The 20,900-nt window shown below is 42.1% G+C and overlaps 1 protein-coding gene across 1 annotated transcript in view; it reads left to right on the top strand.

The window, feature by feature from the left end:
- Positions 1-20,900, top strand: part of LOC135526550 (tenomodulin-like) — an 87,182-nt gene that overhangs the window by 35,449 nt on the left and 30,833 nt on the right. The window contains exon 3 of the mRNA XM_064955032.1: positions 12,571-12,711. Coding sequence (XP_064811104.1) covers positions 12,571-12,711 — 141 coding nt within the window. The remainder of the gene's footprint in view (positions 1-12,570; positions 12,712-20,900) is intronic.

Raw genomic sequence — 20,900 nt, 5'->3', positions numbered from 1 at the left:
ACGTTCCTCCACCATGTACAGTAGACTACAGCCAGACAATATGTTCCTCCACCATGTACAGTGGATTACAGCCAGGCAATATGTTCCTCCACCATGTACAGTGGATTACAGGCAATATGTTCCTCCACCATGTACAGAAGACTACAGCCAGGCAATATGTTCGTCCACCATGTACAGTAGACTACAGCCAGGCAATATATTCTTCCACCATGTAGAATGGATTACAGCCAGACAATATGTTCCTCCACCATGTACAGTAGACTACAGCCAGGCAATATGTTCCTCCACCATGTAGAATGGATTACAGCCAGGCAATATGTTCTTCCACCATGTACAGTGGATTACAGCCAGACAATATGTTCATCCACCATGTACAGTGGATTACAGACAATATGTTCCTCCACCATGTACTGTAGACTACAGCCAGACAATATGTTCATCCACCATGTACAGTAGACTACAACCAGGCAATATGTTCCTCCACCTTGTACAGTAGACTACAACCAGACAATATGTTCCTCCACCATGTACAGTGGATTACATCCAGACAATATGTTCCAACACCATGTACAGTGGACTACAGCAAGACAAAATGTTCTTCCACCATGTACAGTGGATTACAGCCAGACAATATGTTCATCCACCATGTACAGTGGATTACAGACAATATGTTCATCCACCATGTACAGTAGACTACAACCAGGCAATATGTTCCTCCACCTTGTACAGTAGACTACAACCAGACAATATGTTCCTCCACCATGTACAGTGGATTACAGCCAGACAATATGTTCATCCACCATGTACAGTGGATTACAGGCAATATGTTCCTCCACCATGTACAGTAGACTACAGCCAGACAATATGTTCCTCCACCATGTACAGTTGATTACAGCCAGACAATATGTTCCTCCACCATGTACAGTGGATTACAGCCAGACAATATGTTCCTCCACCATGTAAAGTGGAAAACAGGCAATATGTTCCTCCACCATGTACAGAAGACTACAGCCAGACAATATGTTCCTCCACCATGTACAGTGGAAAACAGCCAGACAATATGTTCCTCCACCATGTACAGTGGAAAACAGCCAGACAATATGTTCCTCCACCATGTACAATGGAAAACGGCCAGACAATATGTTCCTCCACCATGTACAGTGGATTACAGGCAATATGTTCCTCCACCATCTACAGTAGGCTACAGCCAGACAATATGTTCCTCCACCATGTACAGAAGACTACAGCCAGACAATATGTTCCTCCACCATGTACAGTGGAAAACAGCCAGACAATATTTTCCTCCAAACTGTACAGTGGAAAACAGCCAGACAATATGTTCCTCCACCATGTACATTGGAAAACGGCCAGACAATATGTTCCTCCACCATGTACAGTGGAGTACAGACAATATGTTCCTCCACCATGTACAGTGGAAAAAAGCCAGACAATATGTTCCTCCACCATGTACAGTGGAAAACAGCCAGACAATATGTTCCTCCACCATGTACAGTGGAAAACGGCCAGACAATATGTTCCTCCACCATGTACAGTGGAAAACGGCCAGACAATATGTTCCTCCACCATGTACAGTGGAAAGCGGCCATTCAATATGTTCCTCCACCATGTACAGTGGATTACAGACAATATGTTCCTCCACCATGTACAGTGGAAAACAGCCAGACAATATGTTCCTCCACCATGTACAGTGGAAAACAGCCAGACAATATGTTCCTCCACCATGTACAGTGGAAAACGGCCAGACAATATGTTCCTCCACCATGTACAGTGGATTACAGGCAATATGTTCCTCCACCATGTACAGTGGATTACAGACAATGTGTTCCTCCACCATGTACAGTGGATTACAGACAATATGTTCCTCCACCATGTACAGTAGACTACAGCCAGGCAATATGTTCTTCCACCATGTACAGTGGATTACACGCAATATGTTCCTCCACCATGTACAGTGGATTACAGACAATGTGTTCCTCCACCATGTACAGTGGATTACAGACAATATGTTCCTCCACCATGTACAGGTGATTACAGACAATATGTTCCTCCACCATGTACAGTGGATTACAGACAATATGTTCCTCCACCACGTACAGTGGATTACAGACAATATGTTCCTCCACCATGTACAGTGGATTATAGACAATATGTTCCTCCACCATGTACAGTGGATTACAGACAATATGTTCCTCCACCACGTACAGTGGATTACAGACAATATGTTCCTCCACCATGTACAGTGGATTACAGACAATATGTTCCTCTACCATGTACAGTGGATTGCAGACAATATGTTCCTCTACCATGTACAGTGGATTACAGACAATATGTTCCTCCACCACGTACAGTGGATTACAGACAGTATGTTCCTCCAACATGTACAGTGGATTACAGCCAGGCAATATTTTCCTCCACCATGTACAGTAGACTACAGGCAATGACTCAACAAATTAATGCAAGAATATTGGTTGCCAGGATTTGTTCTTTGTATCTAGCCTCTCAATTAGTGCATAACAGTGCAAGTTAGACACATGTTCATTATTGTCATACTGAGAGGTGATGTAAGGCTTGCTACCTTGGTTAGATCCTCCAGAGATACACAGGGCCTGTTGCCTTTATTCACATAATAATGAAGTCAGTTGATAACTGTGATTTATTATTATTTCTACACATAATTATACACAACTATATAATGGTGGCCCCTCATCCTCAGTCGATGGGGATTTCCATCAACCTACAGAGGCTCATACTAAAGTACGACCTTTCTTCTGTTAGCATCCCTGTAGGTACCACCGCGTCCCTATATGTTCCACAACACCCCTATATGTACCAGTGTGTCCCTAGATGTACCACAACATTCTATATGTACCGTCACACCCCTAGATGTACCACCGCATCCCTATATGTACCACCACGTCTCTAGATGTACTACCACTCCCCTATATGTACCACATCGCCTCTAGATGTACCACCGCTCCCCTAGATGTACCACTGTGCCTCTATATGTACCACTGCTCCCCTAGATGTACCACCGCTCCCCTAGATGCACCACCGCTCCCCTAGATGTACCACCGCTCCCATAGATGTACCACCGCTCCCCTAGATGCACCACCGCTCCCCTAGATGTACCACCGCTCCCCTATATGTACCACCGCTCCCCTAGATGTGCCACCGCTCCCCTAGATGTGCCACCACTCCCCTAGATGTACCATCACTCCCCTAGATGTACCACCACTCCCCTAGATGTGCCACCGCTCCCCTAGATGTGCCACCGCTCCCCTAGATGTGCCACCACTCCCCTAGATGTACCACCGCTCCCCTAGATGTACCACAGAACACCTGGATGTACCACCGTGTCCCTAGATGTACCACCACATCCCTAGATGTACCACTGCGCCCCTAGATGTATCACGCATCTCCATATGTACCCCCGCAACCCCATATGTACCACAGCAATCAGGAAAACCACAGAGAGAATAGTGGATGTACAATGGATCTCAAGTCGTTATATTTAGAATATTTAGATGCTGCTCCTGATTTTGTGTCCTTTTATTAAAGAAATGTTGGCAGATTTTTTTACATCTCCCTTGAAGAATAAATACAATGTTTGGTAGATCACTAGAAAGAGTGGAAATGGCACTGTTTGTTCTTGGTCTAATTTTGAATTGACAAACTTTGAAAACCTAACTTAGATCAAGAACAAACAGTGCCATTTCCACTCATTCTAGTGATCTACCAAACATTGTATTTATTCTTCAAGCAACATTTCTTTAATAAAAGGACACACGTTAATATCCAAAGATTAGCTGCAACAGAATAGGTGAATAAACAAAGTCCAAAGACATAATGACTATTTCAACAATGAGTATATCAAAAAGATGTGTGTGAATAGAAAGACCAAACAGGAATAGAAAAAAATGGTTCTGTAAAAGTTGTGCCAGTTGTGAGCAAATCGTTGTTCTAATAAATGGTTAGTACACAGTGTGTAGGAGTCCCTTCAACCATTCCTCTTCAGTTTTTGATTCTCCTACGCACCTGTGATAAGACATTTCTTCTGGATTGCAAAAGTTGTTGACATCTCAAACTATTGCACAAATTACAACAATCAAGAAACAAAATATGCTTAATATCTCTCTATCGCCTCTGCTCGGTTGACACGGGCAATATGTAACCATCAATTTACATCCCTCCTGTGTTGTGTTTTCTCTGCTTGCTGTCAACGCTCCAGTCAGTGAGATTGATACCGCACAGCCCCCGAAAGGATCCTTTTCCTGTGCACTGTGCTAAGCTGATGATCTATTAGTAGCAACTGACCACCACTGCTATTTTCCAAGTTGGCACCTGTCCAGAATTGTGCTGCCTGTCGTCAACTGACATCACCAAAGGGTACACTGGGAGACTTGGGATGGTGGCAGGCAGTGCCAGAACATTCCCCACTCCATTTATCCATATTTTATAGGCCTTGGGAACTAACCGGCCTGGTAATCAATGTCCACAAGCATAATCCCCCTCTGTATTTCTCTCCCCTATACCCACAGCAGTACTATCGAGAGACGGCTACTTTGTAGTGTTATCTAAAGCTCTCCTTGAAAGACTGGTGACATTTGTAGGTCTACCCTTTATAAGAATAATTCTCTGAGATAGCAAGACATAATGCCGGTGTGTCTGACTGATTTCATGTACAATGTACGACAATCACAATATGTTCTGGTGAAAGCACCTGTTGTACTGAAATGAGTGTGCATTAGTGAGCTGATTTCAAATGGATGACCTGTGGGGACACTTTGAGCACAAATATTATTGCATTTTCAGCATTCTGTCCGCCCACGGTAGCTGATTCGGTGGACATCGACATGCATTCAATACATGTGAATGCCATCTGTGCTCCTGTCTCTGCCAGATCTACACTAAACAAAAATATAGATGCAACATATAAAGTGTTGGTCCCATGTTTCATGTCCACACATGTTCACAGCAATTGAAGAGGAGTGGGACATCATTCCACAGGCCACAATCAACAGCCTCTATACAAAGGAGATGTGACCACCATTTGCCTCATGCGGTGCAACACTAGATACTGACTGGTTTTCTGATCCATGCCGCACACTTTTTTAAAGCATCTGTGACCAACAATAATAGTAGTAATAATAGTACTAATACTTTAAAATACTACCTAAGTATTTTTTTTTTGGGGGGGGGGGTATCTGTACTTTAATATTTATATTTTTGACAACTTTTACTTCACTACATTCCTTAAAAAAATAGTCTACTTTTTACTCCATACATTTTCCTTGACACCCAAAAGTACTTGTTGCATTTTAAATGCTTAGCAGGACAGGAAAAAATGTCTAATTCACACACTTCAAGAGTGTCAAGAGAATCAAGAGAACACCCCTGGTCTTCCCGGCTGCCTGTGATCTGACGGACTCACTAAACACACATGCTTTGTTTGTAAAGGATGAGTGAGTGTTGGAGTGTACACCTGGCTCACCGTAAATAAAAAATAAAAAATAAAATGGTGCCAAATGGTTTGCTTAATATAGGGAATTTGAAATGATTTATACTTTTACTTTTGATACTTAAGTATATTTCAGCAATTACATTTACTTTTGATACTTAAGTATATTTAAAAACAAATACTTTCAGAATTTTACTCAAGCAGTACTGGGTGACTTTCACTTTTACTTGAGTCATTTCCTATTAAGGTATCTTTACTTTTACTCAAGTATGACAGATACGTTTTCCACCACTGGTTGCATGTTGCATTCATATCTTTGTTTAGTTTATAATGGTTGAAGTAATTTCCCTTGTGGTTCTTCGTTTTCCAGCATTTAACATAGGTACCTGTTTCACCTTCTTTATCTCCCTCCCTCTCTCTTCACTCTGTTTAATTTCACATCTTCCTCTGAATATTCTCTGGAATTGTTTTCCCTCATCTCTCATCTTCTCGTTTGTCTGGCGGTTGCTACCCACCTTCTGTTTCAACATTCTGAAACCCCCATGGGAGAGGAGCAGAGCTGTAGATTAAATTCAGTCTCTAACTCTTGAAGAGTGGAGGAGGATTAGTAGAGTAGCGGTGGTGCTGGTACTCGCAAAAGGTTGTAGAAGTGGTTATTTTCAATGTCTCTAACAGAGATGTCCGTTTCCGTTGGAGTGGGAAAAGACTAGACTCTAAAAAAACAACATTGCAGAGGAGCGAGTGCAACCCTGGGGAGACATTTAACTAGTTCTCATGTGACTGGCCATGTGACTGGCCATGTGAGGTGAGAGTCAGGAGCTCTGCTAAATCACCGTGCTGGAGGACAAGGAGACAATGGTGGGGCGTCTGTGTGAAAAAGGAGCAAAGAGGAAAAGCTATATGAGAGAGCTAGGGAAATTTCCATTCTGATTTCTCACTGGCAACCAACCAAGGCTGAACGCTGGACTCTCCTCTCCCTCCTTCCGCAGCTGTTTAGACTGACTGATCTGTCTACCCAGGAGACTATCTTCTGTAACAGTAACAGTGGTGCTAATGTCATTTCCCATCCTTCTATTCATCCACCCACTAAACTTCCTTTAGAAACAATGAGAGGGCCTCCCGAGTGGCACAGTGGTCTAAGTCACTGCCTCGCAGTGGTAGAAGCAACGCTACAGACCCGGGTTTGATGCCGCATCGTCCGGGTTAGGGGAGAGTTTCGGCTGGGGAGGCTATAATTGGCTCATCACGCTCTAGCGACTCCTTGTGGCGGGCCGGGCGGCTGCAGGCTGTCGTCAATTGAATGGTGTTTCCTCCGACACATTGGTGCGGCTGGCTTCCGGGTTAAGCAGGCAGTTGTTAAGAAGCGAGGTTTAGCAGGTCATGTTTTGGCGGACGCATGACTCTACCTTCGCCTTCCGAGCCTGTTGGGGAGTTGCAGCGATGAGACAAGATCGAAATTGTGTGAAAATAGCAATACAAAAATAACAGTGACAGGTTCATACAGCATCCAAGATGTAGGCTATGCCAATCAAGACCTACCGCAGGCTCTTTCTCTCTGACTTGTAATTGGTGACCAGTATGGCTGTCTGAGCTGCTGCCCACCTCTATCCATCACCGGTGTACCCGAGGCTCACACACACACACACAGTCCTGTCCTTCATACACCCACTCACTTGCACACAGCATCGCTGTGACCTTTACGCAATGTCCTTCGGTACCACAGATGGATAGAGCCCCATTCACACAATCAACCTGTGGGCTAGTTGGGCCTGCTGTATCTTATTCACTAGGCCCTTTTGTGGCTCTACAGTATGTTTGCAACCATCTGGGTAGAGGTTGTTAAGGACCACATCGGAGAAAGGCCTTGCTGTGGATAAATAAACAAGACATTGTCAGGAAATGCTTCCATACAATTTGCAATGTCGTGTTCGTGTTGGAAGCGAATTTCCCGCGGGGCAAGTAAGCATTTCACTCTTTTACACCTACTGTATGGATATTTATAAGGATTCCCAGTAGCTGTTAAAGCAGCAACTCCTCTTCCTGGGGTCCACACAGAACATGAAACATGACATTTTACAGAACATTAATAGACAGGAATAGCTCAAGTACAAAACATGTGACAAAAAAACTTTGATTGATTGAACCTTCGATTTTTGTATGTCGACTGATGATGGTAAGAGGCATAGGGATATGTGGGAAAGCTGAGTCCTTCCTGGGGGGAATGGGAGATACTGATGATCGTTTTCGATAATAGGAGATCTTTCCCTCGTACCCTGTACAAAATGTATTTAGAGTTGGCATGGTTGTACGGAGTAAGGAAGGCGTAATCATTTGTACTGTGACATTCATAGAGAGGTTACCATACAGTGTATTCTCTTAGCTGCCTTGGTACTGGGGAGACTAATTCAGACACTTTTTAAATTGTTCCTTTAACTTAACTTCGCTGTTTTGATAAGTCATATTTCTTACATATCATGTATGTTGAGTATGTTATGCAACCGCATTGAATCGGAACCTTAAAATTAATTATATGACATATCTGAATAGCCAGCCCGATCGAGTACAAATCAATATGAATTTGCTTCAGGAGCACTCAGGATGTACTCCCTCAGCATTGGCCTCCCCCGTCTACGTGAAGTCGCACAGAACGCTAATTAACTTTCACTATCATTCCTTACAACGCTGAGATCTTTTGTGAGGCAGTCAGGCTTCGGTTGCCGAGCATGTGCTTCTGGAAGAATTTGCTGTTTAGTAATTGGTAAAAATGCTGAGGAGACAATGAAGCAAAGTTAAACTGAAGAACACTCTCGGTTTCTAGTGAAGAGACTCAATGTTGGTGAGGATGGGCTATAAGAAATTGAAATATTCAATTTGCGAAAAGATTAGATGAACATTAGTGCTATCCAAAGTCAATCCACCCCAAAAAATCCATTACAATTAACCATGTTTGATATGACAATTTGTGGTAAACAAAGGTATGAATATTGTCCATTAACCAAAATGCTAGTTCTAAGAAAGCCATATTTCTAACCTCTTTGCTGTTATATTCACAAGCTTAAAGTAATTGTCCAGTGTTTCCAGAAATATGATCAATATTTGATTACAATATGAGTAAAATAGTTTTCCTTACAAAACATGGTAATTAAACATGTTAAAAATCTGCTTTTCTGTGTTAGAATGGTGTTAAAAATATTAATGCGATCAGATGGCTGATTGGCCAGCTCATCGTCCTCAGGAGGATGACATCATCATCTATGAGGAAATAGCATGGATTTTAAAAGGTCTGTTTAAGATACAAGTTTGAGGTGTTTTTTTAAGTGTTTTTCCTCCAATTTTTGATTTGGCCAAAAATACGAGTATAGGACAGATTAGGTATGCGTGAATAGAATATGAACTTTCAAAAGTGAGATTTTCACTGGACAGTTACTGAATTCTGAAAGTATTCAGACCACTTGACTTTTCACACATTTTGTTACATTACTGCCTTATTCTAAAATTGATTCAATAGTTTTTTCCACTTATCCATCTACACACAATACCCCAGAATAACAAAGCAAAACTGTTTTTTCAATTTTTTTGCAAATTTATATATTTTTAAAAAATGAAATATCACATTTAGATAAGTATTCAGACTTTTTACTCAGCACCTTTGGCAGAGATTGCAGCTTTGAGTCTTCTTGGGTATTATGCTACATGGTTGACACACCTGTATTTGGGGAGTTTCTTCCATTCTTCTCTGCAGATTCTTGATCCTGACTAGTCTCCCAGTCCCTCCCACTGAAAAACATCCCCACAGCATGATGCTGCCTCCATCATGTTTCTCCATAGGGATGGTGTCAGGTTTCTTCCAGATGTGACACTTGGCATTCAGGCCAAAGAGTTCAATCTTGGTTTCTCATGGTCTAAATCCTTTAGGGGCCTTTTGGCAAACTCCAGGCGGGCTGTCGTGTGCCTTTTACTGAGGAGTGGCTTTCATCTGGTTGCTCTACCATAAAGGCCTGATTGGTGGAGTGTTGCGGAGATGGTTGTCCTTCTGGAAATTTATCCCATCTCCACAGAGGAAATCTGGAACTCAGTCAGAGTGATCATCAGGTTCTTGGTCTCCTCCCTGACCAAGGCCTTTCTCCTCCGATTCTTCAGTTCTTGGAAGAGTCTTCGTGGTTCCAAACATCTTCAATTTAAGAATGATGGAGGCCTCTGTGTTCTTGGGGACCTTCAATGTTGCAGAATTTCTTTGGTAACCTTACCCAGATCTTTGCCTTGACACAATCGTGTCTCGGAGCTCTACAGACAATTCCTTTGACCTCCTGGCTTGGTTTTTGCTCTGATATGCACTGTCAACTGTGACCCTTATATAGACAGGTGTGTGTCTTTCCAAATCATGTCCAATCAATTGAATTTACCACAGTTGGACTCCAATCAAGTTGTAGAAACATTTCAAGGATGATCAATGGAAACAGGATGCACCTGAGCTAAATGTTGAGTCTCATAGCAAAGGGTATGAATACTGTTTTTTTATTTGTAATACATTTTCTAAGATGTATAAAGACCTGTTTTTGCTTTGTCATTATGGGGTATTGTGTGTAGATTGATGAGAAAAAAAACATTTATTTCATCTGTTTTAGAATAAGGCTGTAACGTAACAAATATGGAAAAGGTCAAGGGGTCTGAAAACTTTCCAGCCACAAACCCAAGGATCCACAGAAGCCATCCATTCCCATTTTCTAAACAAAAACGATAGCAACATTATACACCAATTTAAAACATTGAGCAAGTCAATTCAAACAGTTCATTCATGATATACATTGCAATCCATTTAAACATGATGTGATGAGGAGAATCTCACCACTGGAGTTTAATCAAATTGATCACTGCCTACAGAAAATATGATAAACTGTTTTAGTATAAATCAATAAGTCCTTTCCACCTTTATGCTAATATAGAAGAAAAGGCTTAAATGGAACTTTAATCCACCACATGGGCTCCCAGACTGTTTAACGGCTCTAAATTTCACATAACTGCTCGACTGACACTCGAATATCAGGTCCATCTTCATTTGGCTACGTCTTAAGATTTTAAAGTTCAGGTTCCTTTCTGAGCCAAGGCCATTGAGACCCATGTTAATGGCTATTTATATTCCAGAGCCATACTTGCTGTGATTTTCTGTTAAGAATTATATCCCATTCAATCATTATTGCTACCCTATTGATGAGCTTGATGGTAATATGTGGTGCAGGTCATTTAAATGTCATAAGGAGTGTGTGGTAGTGAGTAGGTGAGCAACATGTTGAGCAGATGTATGAAGAGTGTAATCGAATGCTTATCTAACCTCTTTCTGAATGGTATTGCCACGCTATAGAGCTTTAACTAGTGGTACTAGAGTCACTAAACCAACCTAGGAGAATCATGCATGGATATTATAGTCATAAACACTAGAAAGAAACTACATTTGTCACAGGGCTTGGGTTATTTCTGTGTTAGATCCCTTAACAATCAGTGGCCCCGACGCGTTGATTGGGAAAATTAATCTTGATGGATTTCATTGGCCGCCTACCTGTATCCATTAATCAACTCTCTCATTGGTACAGTATGGGGCGCTTTGATTCATCACCCCAACAGATGACGATGAACTCAGCAATATATTTCTCATCATAACACCACACTCCACATACATATTAATAGCGTAGTTTTCATCTCGTAGGCATGAATCATTTTTGTAGACAGGGAATTTTAACAGCCGCCCCGGCGTGCCCAAGAACAATACATAATCAAGTGCTTTAAGGTACGGCCAAGAAAAACAAACAACTATCCGAGCCACATTTTCGAACTGGCATTTATTCGACATAAAAACTCGAAGGGTACTTACGCAGCCTCTATGGATGTACAAATGTGCTTGCAGTTTGTCAATAGAAATGTATGAACAATGACTTAGTATTATCTCTGATCTTGTTTTTGAATACTTTCGCACTTTACAAATGTCAGCATGCAAGATGCCACTGGGGTGGTGTATTGGTTGCATGGGTCAAACTTGGACATGATGCTTTGAAGAATATGACATAGCTAGATCACTGTGATTGCATCAAGTGAGTGTATGGGCCTCACATCTTTAGATTACAGTATTTCTCTTTGGATTATAATTATTTGTTGAGTATTACGCCTGTAGACTGTATATTAAGCCTATTAAAGGCGATACATTAAGGATTAAGATCACTTAATTTGTCAATTATACACAAGTTACAAACAAAATTGGACTTCTGATTTATCCAAACCCCTCTGAAAGACACATACTGGTTGGAGCGGGGAGCTGCCACACTGGGTGCCCATGGAGAAGTTGTTGGGGGGCTTAGGTGCCTTGTCCAAGAGTCAATGACATCTAGGATTTGATACCAGCAACCCCCCGGTCACCAGCTCATTTCCCGCAAGACCCAGGATTTGACCTAGCAACCCTCCGATTGCTGTCACACCTCTCTAACCACTAGGATACCTGCCACACGTAGCACTATTGGCAGTATAGTAAGCTTATTGAAAGGCTATTGGTATGGTGTATGGGCCTCACATCTTTAGATTACAGTATTTCTCTTTGGATTATAATTATTTGCAGTGTATTACGCCTGTAGACTGTATATTAAGCCTATTAAAGGCGATACATTAAGGATTAAGATCACTTAATTTGTCAATTATACACAAGTTACAAACAAAATTGGACTTCTGATTTATCCAAACCCCTCTGAAAGACACATACTGGTTGGAGCGGGGAGCTGCCACACTGGGTGCCCATGGAGAAGTTGTTGGGGGGCTTAGGTGCCTTGTCCAAGAGTCAATGACATCTAGGATTTGATACCAGCAACCCCCCGGTCACCAGCTCATTTCCCGCAAGACCCAGGATTTGACCTAGCAACCCTCCGATTGCTGTCACACCTCTCTAACCACTAGGATACCTGCCACACGTAGCACTATTGGCAGTATAGTAAGCTTATTGAAAGGCTATTGGTTTAGAGCTACTGAGTTGAGTCACCCTACCCTCATGTACTATTGGTTAAATGACCTGTCAGTCAGGCTGAAGACGTTTCTGATTGGTCCTGTGTCTCCAGGTGTACGACCAACATTACAAGGCCATGCTGGACGGTATGGAGACAGACAGTATCATGGAGATTGACCCCGCCCACCGCATTGAGATCTTCAGGATGGGGAACGGCAGTGATGAGGTGCTCGAGGTCCACGACTTCAAACACGTAAGTGTTGTCAAAATTCACATTAGGTACAGTATACCTTCTGCATACTTCATATACTGTCATTTTCTTTTCTTTATTATAGTTTTTGTGAAGAATGATTGTGTTTGTGTTCAAGCCCTTTCCAAATTGCTGTTAGATTGTGTAAAAGCATTTCTGTTCTCTGAAATCATATCATCTTCTTCGACAATACGATGCACTCTCTCTTGTGTTTTTCTCTCTCTCCCTCTCACGGAAAAAGCTGATATCCAATGTGTCATCTAATAACAAGAGGTTTCAATTCCCTCTCATATGCAACCCCTTATCCACCACACACACACACACACACACACACACACACACACACACACACACACACACACACACACACACACACACACACACACACACACACACACACACACACACACACACGTAACTGCCAAAATAAAGGAAACACCAACATAATGTCTCTTAATAGGTTGTTTGGTCCGCACGAGCCAGAACAGCTTCAAAGCACCTTGGCATAGATTCTACAAGTGTCTGGAAATCTATTGTAGGGATGCGACACCATTTTTCCACAAGAAATTCCATAATTTGGTGTTTTGTTGATGGTGGTGGAAGACGCTGTCTCAGGTACTGCTGCAGAATCTCCCATAAATTAATTTGGGTTGTGATCTGGTGACAGACTGCCATGGCATATGGTTTACATCGTTTTCATGCTTATCAAACTATTCATGAACCACTTGTGCCCTGTGGAGGGCGGCATTGTCATCCTATGAGGGCATAGCCATGGTAGCCAAAATAATGTCCAAAATAATGGCCTGCCCAGCCTTTTTATACATGACCCTAAGCATGATGGGATGTTAATTGACTCAGAAACCAACCCTGTGTGGAAGCACCTGCTTTAAATATACTTTGTATCCCTCATTTACTTGTGTTTCCATTATTTTGTCAGGTACCTGTACATATACAAACACACATGCACACACAGACACACACACACAACCATACCTGAATATCATGTATAAAAAACAAAAACTATTTTAAGTGAGGAGTAGGCATTGGTCTGAAGCCGAAAAGTAAGCTCCACCAAGGTTTCCCAGTGCACAGCTTTGACCTACTACAATAGCTATGTTGGTATATTATACTTCCAACAACGTGTATGCTGGTTGCTTAGGATTCAAACTTTCTCAAACAGCCTAATTCCCACTCTGAGAGGAGGTGCTTCCACAATAATATGATTTGTACAGCATACAAGGTAAAGTATTGGATTCTTCACACACCACACTAATCCCATTCCACTACCGTTTCAAGCTTCTTCTTTTTTATTATATGAAAGCAAGCTTTGCTTTTATACTTACACGATTGTCGTGCTTGATTGAGAGGGGTGTTTTTATCTTATAGTAATGTGATGCCTGCCTGTATTTCCTTTAACCTTTTTATTTAGCAATACATGTCATTGAGAACTAAATATTCTACTCCTCAAAGTCTCTATGAGCAGAGGAGGTCTTGAAGAACAGATGAGTAATAGAATCAGGTAGGGTAGCACTGGGCTTGAATAAAAAAAAACTGCATAAAAGTGAAACTGACAAGGAGAAACGTTTGCAATGTAGTTTTCTGCATGTGTCTGATTTTGTACATTTCATGTAAACCGGATCAAACATAATTTCTGACTGGACAACAGATAAAGTTTCCATGCTGTCTTAATAGTATAGGCTAATGTTTTTGTCACTCGCAATGCTCATTATCAGCCACTAACCACTGGTCTGTCTGCATATTAGTTGGCTGTCTAGGCCTAATTGGTGAGACTGACACATACTAGCCTACTACCAACATATATCTACTCTCTGTGTTTAACTTACTTGTAAAGGCTCAGCAAGGTCATTGAGTGTTCTTCAATTAGATGATTCTGGACTGTAACAAATGAATCAGATAGACCTACTAGGCCAAGGGTGTCAAACTCATTCCATGGAGGGCCTGGCGTTTTTTTGTGGGTTTTTTTTCAGACCGAGACAACCAGATGGGAGTTGTTTACTAATTAGTGACCTTAATTCATGAATCAAGTAGAAGGGAGGAGCGAAAACCTGCAGATACTTGGCCATCCGTGAAATGAGTTTGACACGTGTATCAGGCCCACATATAGACCGATCCAGCTAGCTGGCTAGCTAGTAGCCTACGCTTCAGACTTGCTAATTATTTAAACTGAACTATATAAGGCAAATCTAACTAATCTTAAAATACAATTTAAAAAATATGGATAAATATAGTCAGAGTTTTCATGTTTGGTGATGATTCATAATTTTATGAGTCTTTGTTGGAAATGATCTCAGAGATAAGAAGGGAGAGAATGAAAGTCTGACAGATCCTCTCAGAGCTTTAAGCTCAAGCACATAGAAATATAACAGGTGGACAGATTGGACTTGGTGCTTCAATGGGAATGTTGGCTAGAAAAATGAGAAACATACAGAAAATGTTTTATTGTCCTTGCAAAAGTTTAAATTATACATTTAATGCTGCCCTGGAACAGGAGGAAGAAAGGAATCTATGTATGATCTTATTCAATAGGAATGCAGTTCTAGTCATTCCACATCTACACTACTACTCCATTTCACATACTTTTTTTGCAGGCTTCCAGGCATTTACTCATTCATCAACATGAAAACTGTGTGGCATTCGTGGATCTACTGGTCGGAAAGCATCACAACCTCTTCCTTAACTACTGTCACATAGCTAGAAATAAAGTGGGGCAAACTGATGAATTTCTGCGCCTGCAGAGGGCCTGTGCTGCTGCTCCCCCTGACATCATAGTCATTAACCTCGGTGGAACAGACTTGGGACACACAAAGGGAACAGCCCTAGTAAGTCAGATGCGTGTTGATTTGGCGGTAGTCATCCAAATGTTCCCCGGAACAACGGTGGTCTACTATGACATCTTGAAGCAGAGGAGTTGGATGTTACCTGTGGGGGGAGGACATCAACAAGCGCATAGAGATGGCCCGGCATCATGTCAACCAGATGGTGTTTGCATTTCTCCGTGACAGGCTCATGCTCACAATCCACCACCCTGCCATCAAGCAGTGTGTCCCTGGGCAGTACCATAGAGAAGGTATGCATCTCACAGATGAGGGCAATCACCTCTTCCTTGAGAGTCTGAGAGCTGGCCTCTCCTCTGTTCTTTTTTTAATTTTCGTTTTTTAACCCCATTTTTCCCCCATATTTCATGGTATCCAATTGGTAGTTACAGTCTTGTCCCATCGCTGCAACTCCCGTACGGACTCGGAAGAGGCGAAGGTCGAGAGCAGTGTGTCCTCCGAAACACAACCCAGCCAAGCCGCACTGCTTCTTGACACAATACCCGCTTAACCCGGAAGCCAGCCGCACCAACATGTTGGAGGAAACACCATACACCTGGCAACCGTGTCAGCGTAAATTGCTCATGGCCCGCCACAGGAGTTGCTAGAGTGCGATGGGAAAAGAATATCCCTGCCAGCCAAACTCTCACGACGCTGGGCCAATTGTGCACCTCCCTATGGGTCTCCCGGTCGCGGCCGGCTGTCGACAGAGCCTGGACTCTAAGCAAAATCTCTATTGGCACAGCTAGCACTGCTGCGCCACTCGGGAGGCCTCTCTCCTCTGTTCTAGCAAGACACATGCAGTAGTACACACCACCACAGTTACTGCCCCTTGCCTGCCACTCCACGAACCCAAAGGAACTTTTAGAAGACACCTAATACATTCAAATCAGTGGGAGGGAGGGAGGGAGGGAGGGAGGGAGGGAGGGAGGGAGGGAGGGAGGGAGGGAGGGAGGGAGGGAGGGAGGGAGGGAGGGAGGGAGGGAGGGAGGGAGGGAGGGAGGGAGGGAGGGAGGGAGGGGGCAGTCAAAACTATTAACGAAAGAATGGTGAAATGGCAGAGTCGCAATCTTCTGATCCACAGGCGGTAACTCTAACCATTACACTATAAAACCTGTAACATTGACAGACCATTTAAATTGACAGTTTATTTATCTTGCTTGGTAAAAAGACAATTGTCTAAAACAGTTGATTTGTTGAAAACCGAAACCCCTGACTACTTTTTACTTGTGGATGGCGACTTCAGATTTTTTGTGAAAACACAGAAAAGTAACAGTGTTGATCAGTCAGCACAAATTTGGATTACAATAATGAAATAAAGGAAAGAGAGTATGCCGGAGCTGGAAACAATGCTACACATGTGGAAACGGTGATGCTGTCAGTCAAGTCTGGTAAGTTGTCTGATGCTAGCATGCACAACTGAGGTTCTGTGGATTTGGGGTTCAACCATTTACTATATGCGGTTCATAACTAGCTTCCTGTTTCTTAACAAAACAGTTTTCTCGGCTATGGTTTGTTTGTGGTCTTGGTTGCTCTTAGTCGAGGAAATGTAAGTATGCAATCCCTTTACTTAGTACTTAGTTGAAGCACCTTTGGCAGCAATTACAGCCTCGAGTCTTCTTGGGTAAGACGCTACGAGCTTGGCACACCAGTATTTGGGTAGTTTCTCCCATTCTTCTCTGCAGATCCTCTCAAACTCGGTCAGACTGGATGGGGAGCGTCGATGTACAGCTATTTTCAGGTCACTCCAGAGATGTTCGATCGTGTTCAAGTCCGGACTCTGGCTGGGCCACTCAATGACATTCAGAGACTTGTCCCGAAGCCACTACTGTGTTGTCTTGGTGTGGGCCCCAATCGCCCCGATCTGAGGTCCGGAGCAGGTTTTCATCAAGGATCTCTCTGTACTTTGCCCTGTTCATCTTTCCCTCTATCCTGACTAGTACCTGCTGCTGAAAAACATCCCCACATCATCACGCTGCCACCACCATGCTTCACCGTAGGGATGGTATTGGCAGCTGATGAGCGGTTTCTGGTTTCCTCCAGACCTGATGCTTAGCATTCAAGTCAAATCAAATAGTTCAATCTCGGTTTCATCAGACCAGAAAATCGTGTTTCTCATGGTCTGAGAGCCCTGTAGGAGCCTTTTGGCAAACTCCAAGCGGGCTGTCATGTGCCTTTTACTGAGGAGTGGCTTCCGTCTCACCACTCTACCATAAAGGCCTGATTAGTGGAGTGCTGCAGAGATGGTTGTCTTTCTGGAAGGTTCTCCAATCTCCACAGAGGAACTCTGGAGCTCTGTCAGAGTGACTATCGGGTTCTTGGTCACCTCCCTGACCAAGGCCCTTCTCCCCCGATTGCTCAGTTTGGCCGGGCGGCCAGCTCTAGGAAGAGTCTTGGTGGTTCTGAACTTCTTCCATTTAAGAATGCAGGCGGCCACTGTGTTCTTGCCAACCTTCAATGCTGCAGACATTTTTTAGCACCCTTCCCCAGATCTGTGCCTCGATACAGTCCTGTCTCGGAGCTCTACGGACAATTCCTTCGACCTCATGGCTTGTTTTTTTCTCTGACATAAATTGTTAACTGTGGGACCTTATGTAGACAGCCTTTCCAAATCATCTTCAATTATTTGAATTTACCACAAGTGGACTTCATTCAAGTAGTAGAAACACCTCAAAACATGCACAAGCTCAATTTCGAGTCTCATAGCAAACGGTCTGAATACTTATGTAAATAAGGGTTTTCTGTTTTTATTTGTAATAAATTTGCACAAAAAATAAACTGTTTTTCACTTTGTCATTATGGGGTATTGTGTGTAGATTTATGAGGAATTTTTTATTCAATCCATTTTAGAATAAGGCTCTAACGTAACAAAATGGGGAAAAAGTCAAGGGGTCTGAATACTTTCCAAGTGCACTGTTTGTAGTTCTCAGTAACAGCCGAACGGCTCATGATGAGAGGCGTGGAGTGTGTTGTTAACCTCCAATCAAGTTGATTTTAACATTGAGCTCCATATTACAGCTTTGTGCTAGTCGGCGTGACTAAAACAAAATATCTAATAACAAGAGGTCTCAGTTCACTCACACTCAAACACACACGCGGCCACACACACACACACACACACACATGCACAACACACGTTGCTAGTTTCTCCTCCAGCCCATCCAATCTGAATGATCCACTTCTGTCAGTGAAGCGAATCCACCGAGGAGATGTGTTTGGCCAGGCATGGCCACGGGAGACTACATTATGAAACAAGTGAGCGAGCAGAATAATCCTCATTGTGATTACAATTGAATAGAAGAGTGGAGGAAAACACAAACCTTATTATAAGTTATACTAACTGTAAGTTAAGGGGGGTGGGTTTGGAATGTATTTTTATAAAGAAAGGACGTTTCAAGTCTTTACTAATTAAAAATCCCCCTTTAAAACAATCTCTGTTAAGCCCAAAGGATGTGTATGAGGAATTGAAATGGGCAGATAATGCCGCTTAAGGCCAGAGGCGAAATCCCTTTTCTATTGTTTCAGGCTAATACAGGGAACATGCTGCAGGAAGAACCTAGGGAACTGGCTTCAAGTATATTCAACAGTCTATTATATGAGAATCATTATGGTCACACAGTGCAACCACCTGCCACCTGCCACCACCACCACCACGTCTACTGTATTTTTATGAAGCTCTTTTCAACAAAAAATAATGTAGTAATTTCATGAATAATTTGACGTGAACAGTGGTTCATATTTTGTGTAATATTCTATCTGGAACAACAGTAACGCTTTGAATCAATGATATTACACAATCACTAACCTTCAACCAATTTTGAAATACACAAGAATTTAAGAATACATTTCCAATATTGATGTAGAATTTACTTGTTGGCGAGAGAATAGACTAGAGTAGGCCTACCTCAATGCCAGTTTCCCAGAACCTTGAGCTTGACATCAATACAAAACTTGTGTTCTACAACTGTATTAAATCTAGACTAAGACTAATCTAATGATCTCGTTTCATTTTAATCAAAATACAAGTCTGCCAGTCTACCTGGTTAAATAAAGGTGAAATAAAAAATAGCAATCAAGATGCTATGCTATGCTGTAATAATATGTGTTACATTTTAACATGAAATCATTTATATTTTCGTTGAACTACATACTGTTTCTCAGGTACTCCAATATCCAAAAATGACCTTGTTTATTGTTTACGGCCAGCGACATGAATCCTGGATTGTGTCCATTTGGGAATAAACAGAAGAAAATGGACTGAAAGAGTTTTCTGCTGTATTCCCTAATGAACACGACCCAGAGCTAATTATAGACGCAATGATAGTCGCATTGGTTGACGCTCAGTGTTAAATTCAAATCTCCCTACCCATCATATTTTAGCCAATATGACACCAATCAAATCAACTTGATTGGAGGTACACAACGCCTCTTGTCATGAGCCGTCCATCCGCTACTGAGAAGCACAAACCAAGGCTACTGTATATAGCTAGCTATATGGTGGTATTCAAGCTGAGGTTAATCAATAAATGCAAACAAATATTTTGATTAACTAGGTAGCTAACGTTACCTTGCTTTTTTTAGTAGCTAGCTAATGAACAGGCAAATAAAGACAGCTAGACAATGAAATGGGTTTTGTTTTGATTAGCTAGGTAGCTAATGAAACGTTCAACCATTCACATGAGAGCTTACGTTGGCTAGGTAACTAATCAACAAGCGAGGAAAGCTAGCTAGCTATATTTTGCACTAAGGATTTTCATATAAGGCTGAAGTTATCATATGTAAACTACTGATCTAGACACGTGTAATCGGAGCACAAACAAATATGCATAAATAAGCTAGCAAAAGTCATTGGCTGCTATGAGAGCCAGTTAATGTTAGCTAGCTAGGTAACATTAGCTAAGGTGTATGGCTAGTTCATGTGCCACAATGTATTAAACTTTATTACACAAAACATAGCTAGTTAACGTTGTTTAAAACCACCATTGCACAGACTAAGCTACAGTTAGACGAGGTAGCCAGATTTCAGACAGGACAAACACTGCAGTTAGCTACGATGCATTTCCTCGACTAACAACCAAGACCACACAAACATTAGCCGAGAAAACAAATGAACCACTAGTTATGAACCGCATATAGTAAATGGTTGTACCCCAAACACATGTAAACAGAACCTCAGTTGTGCATGCTAGAATCAAGCTACCAGACTCGACTGACAGCATCGCTGTTTCAAACATGCAGAATGAATTCTAGCTCTCTCTCCTTCTGTCTTGTCATTTTTATAATCTAAATTTGTGCTGACTGATCAACACCGTGTCAAGTTACTTGACATAACATAGTAAATGTAAATATGGAACACTG

Source organism: Oncorhynchus masou, chromosome 32 (assembly GCF_036934945.1).
Source record: "Oncorhynchus masou masou isolate Uvic2021 chromosome 32, UVic_Omas_1.1, whole genome shotgun sequence".
Lineage (NCBI taxonomy): Eukaryota > Metazoa > Chordata > Actinopteri > Salmoniformes > Salmonidae > Oncorhynchus > Oncorhynchus masou.
This window is presented reverse-complemented; position numbering and strand designations above follow the sequence as displayed.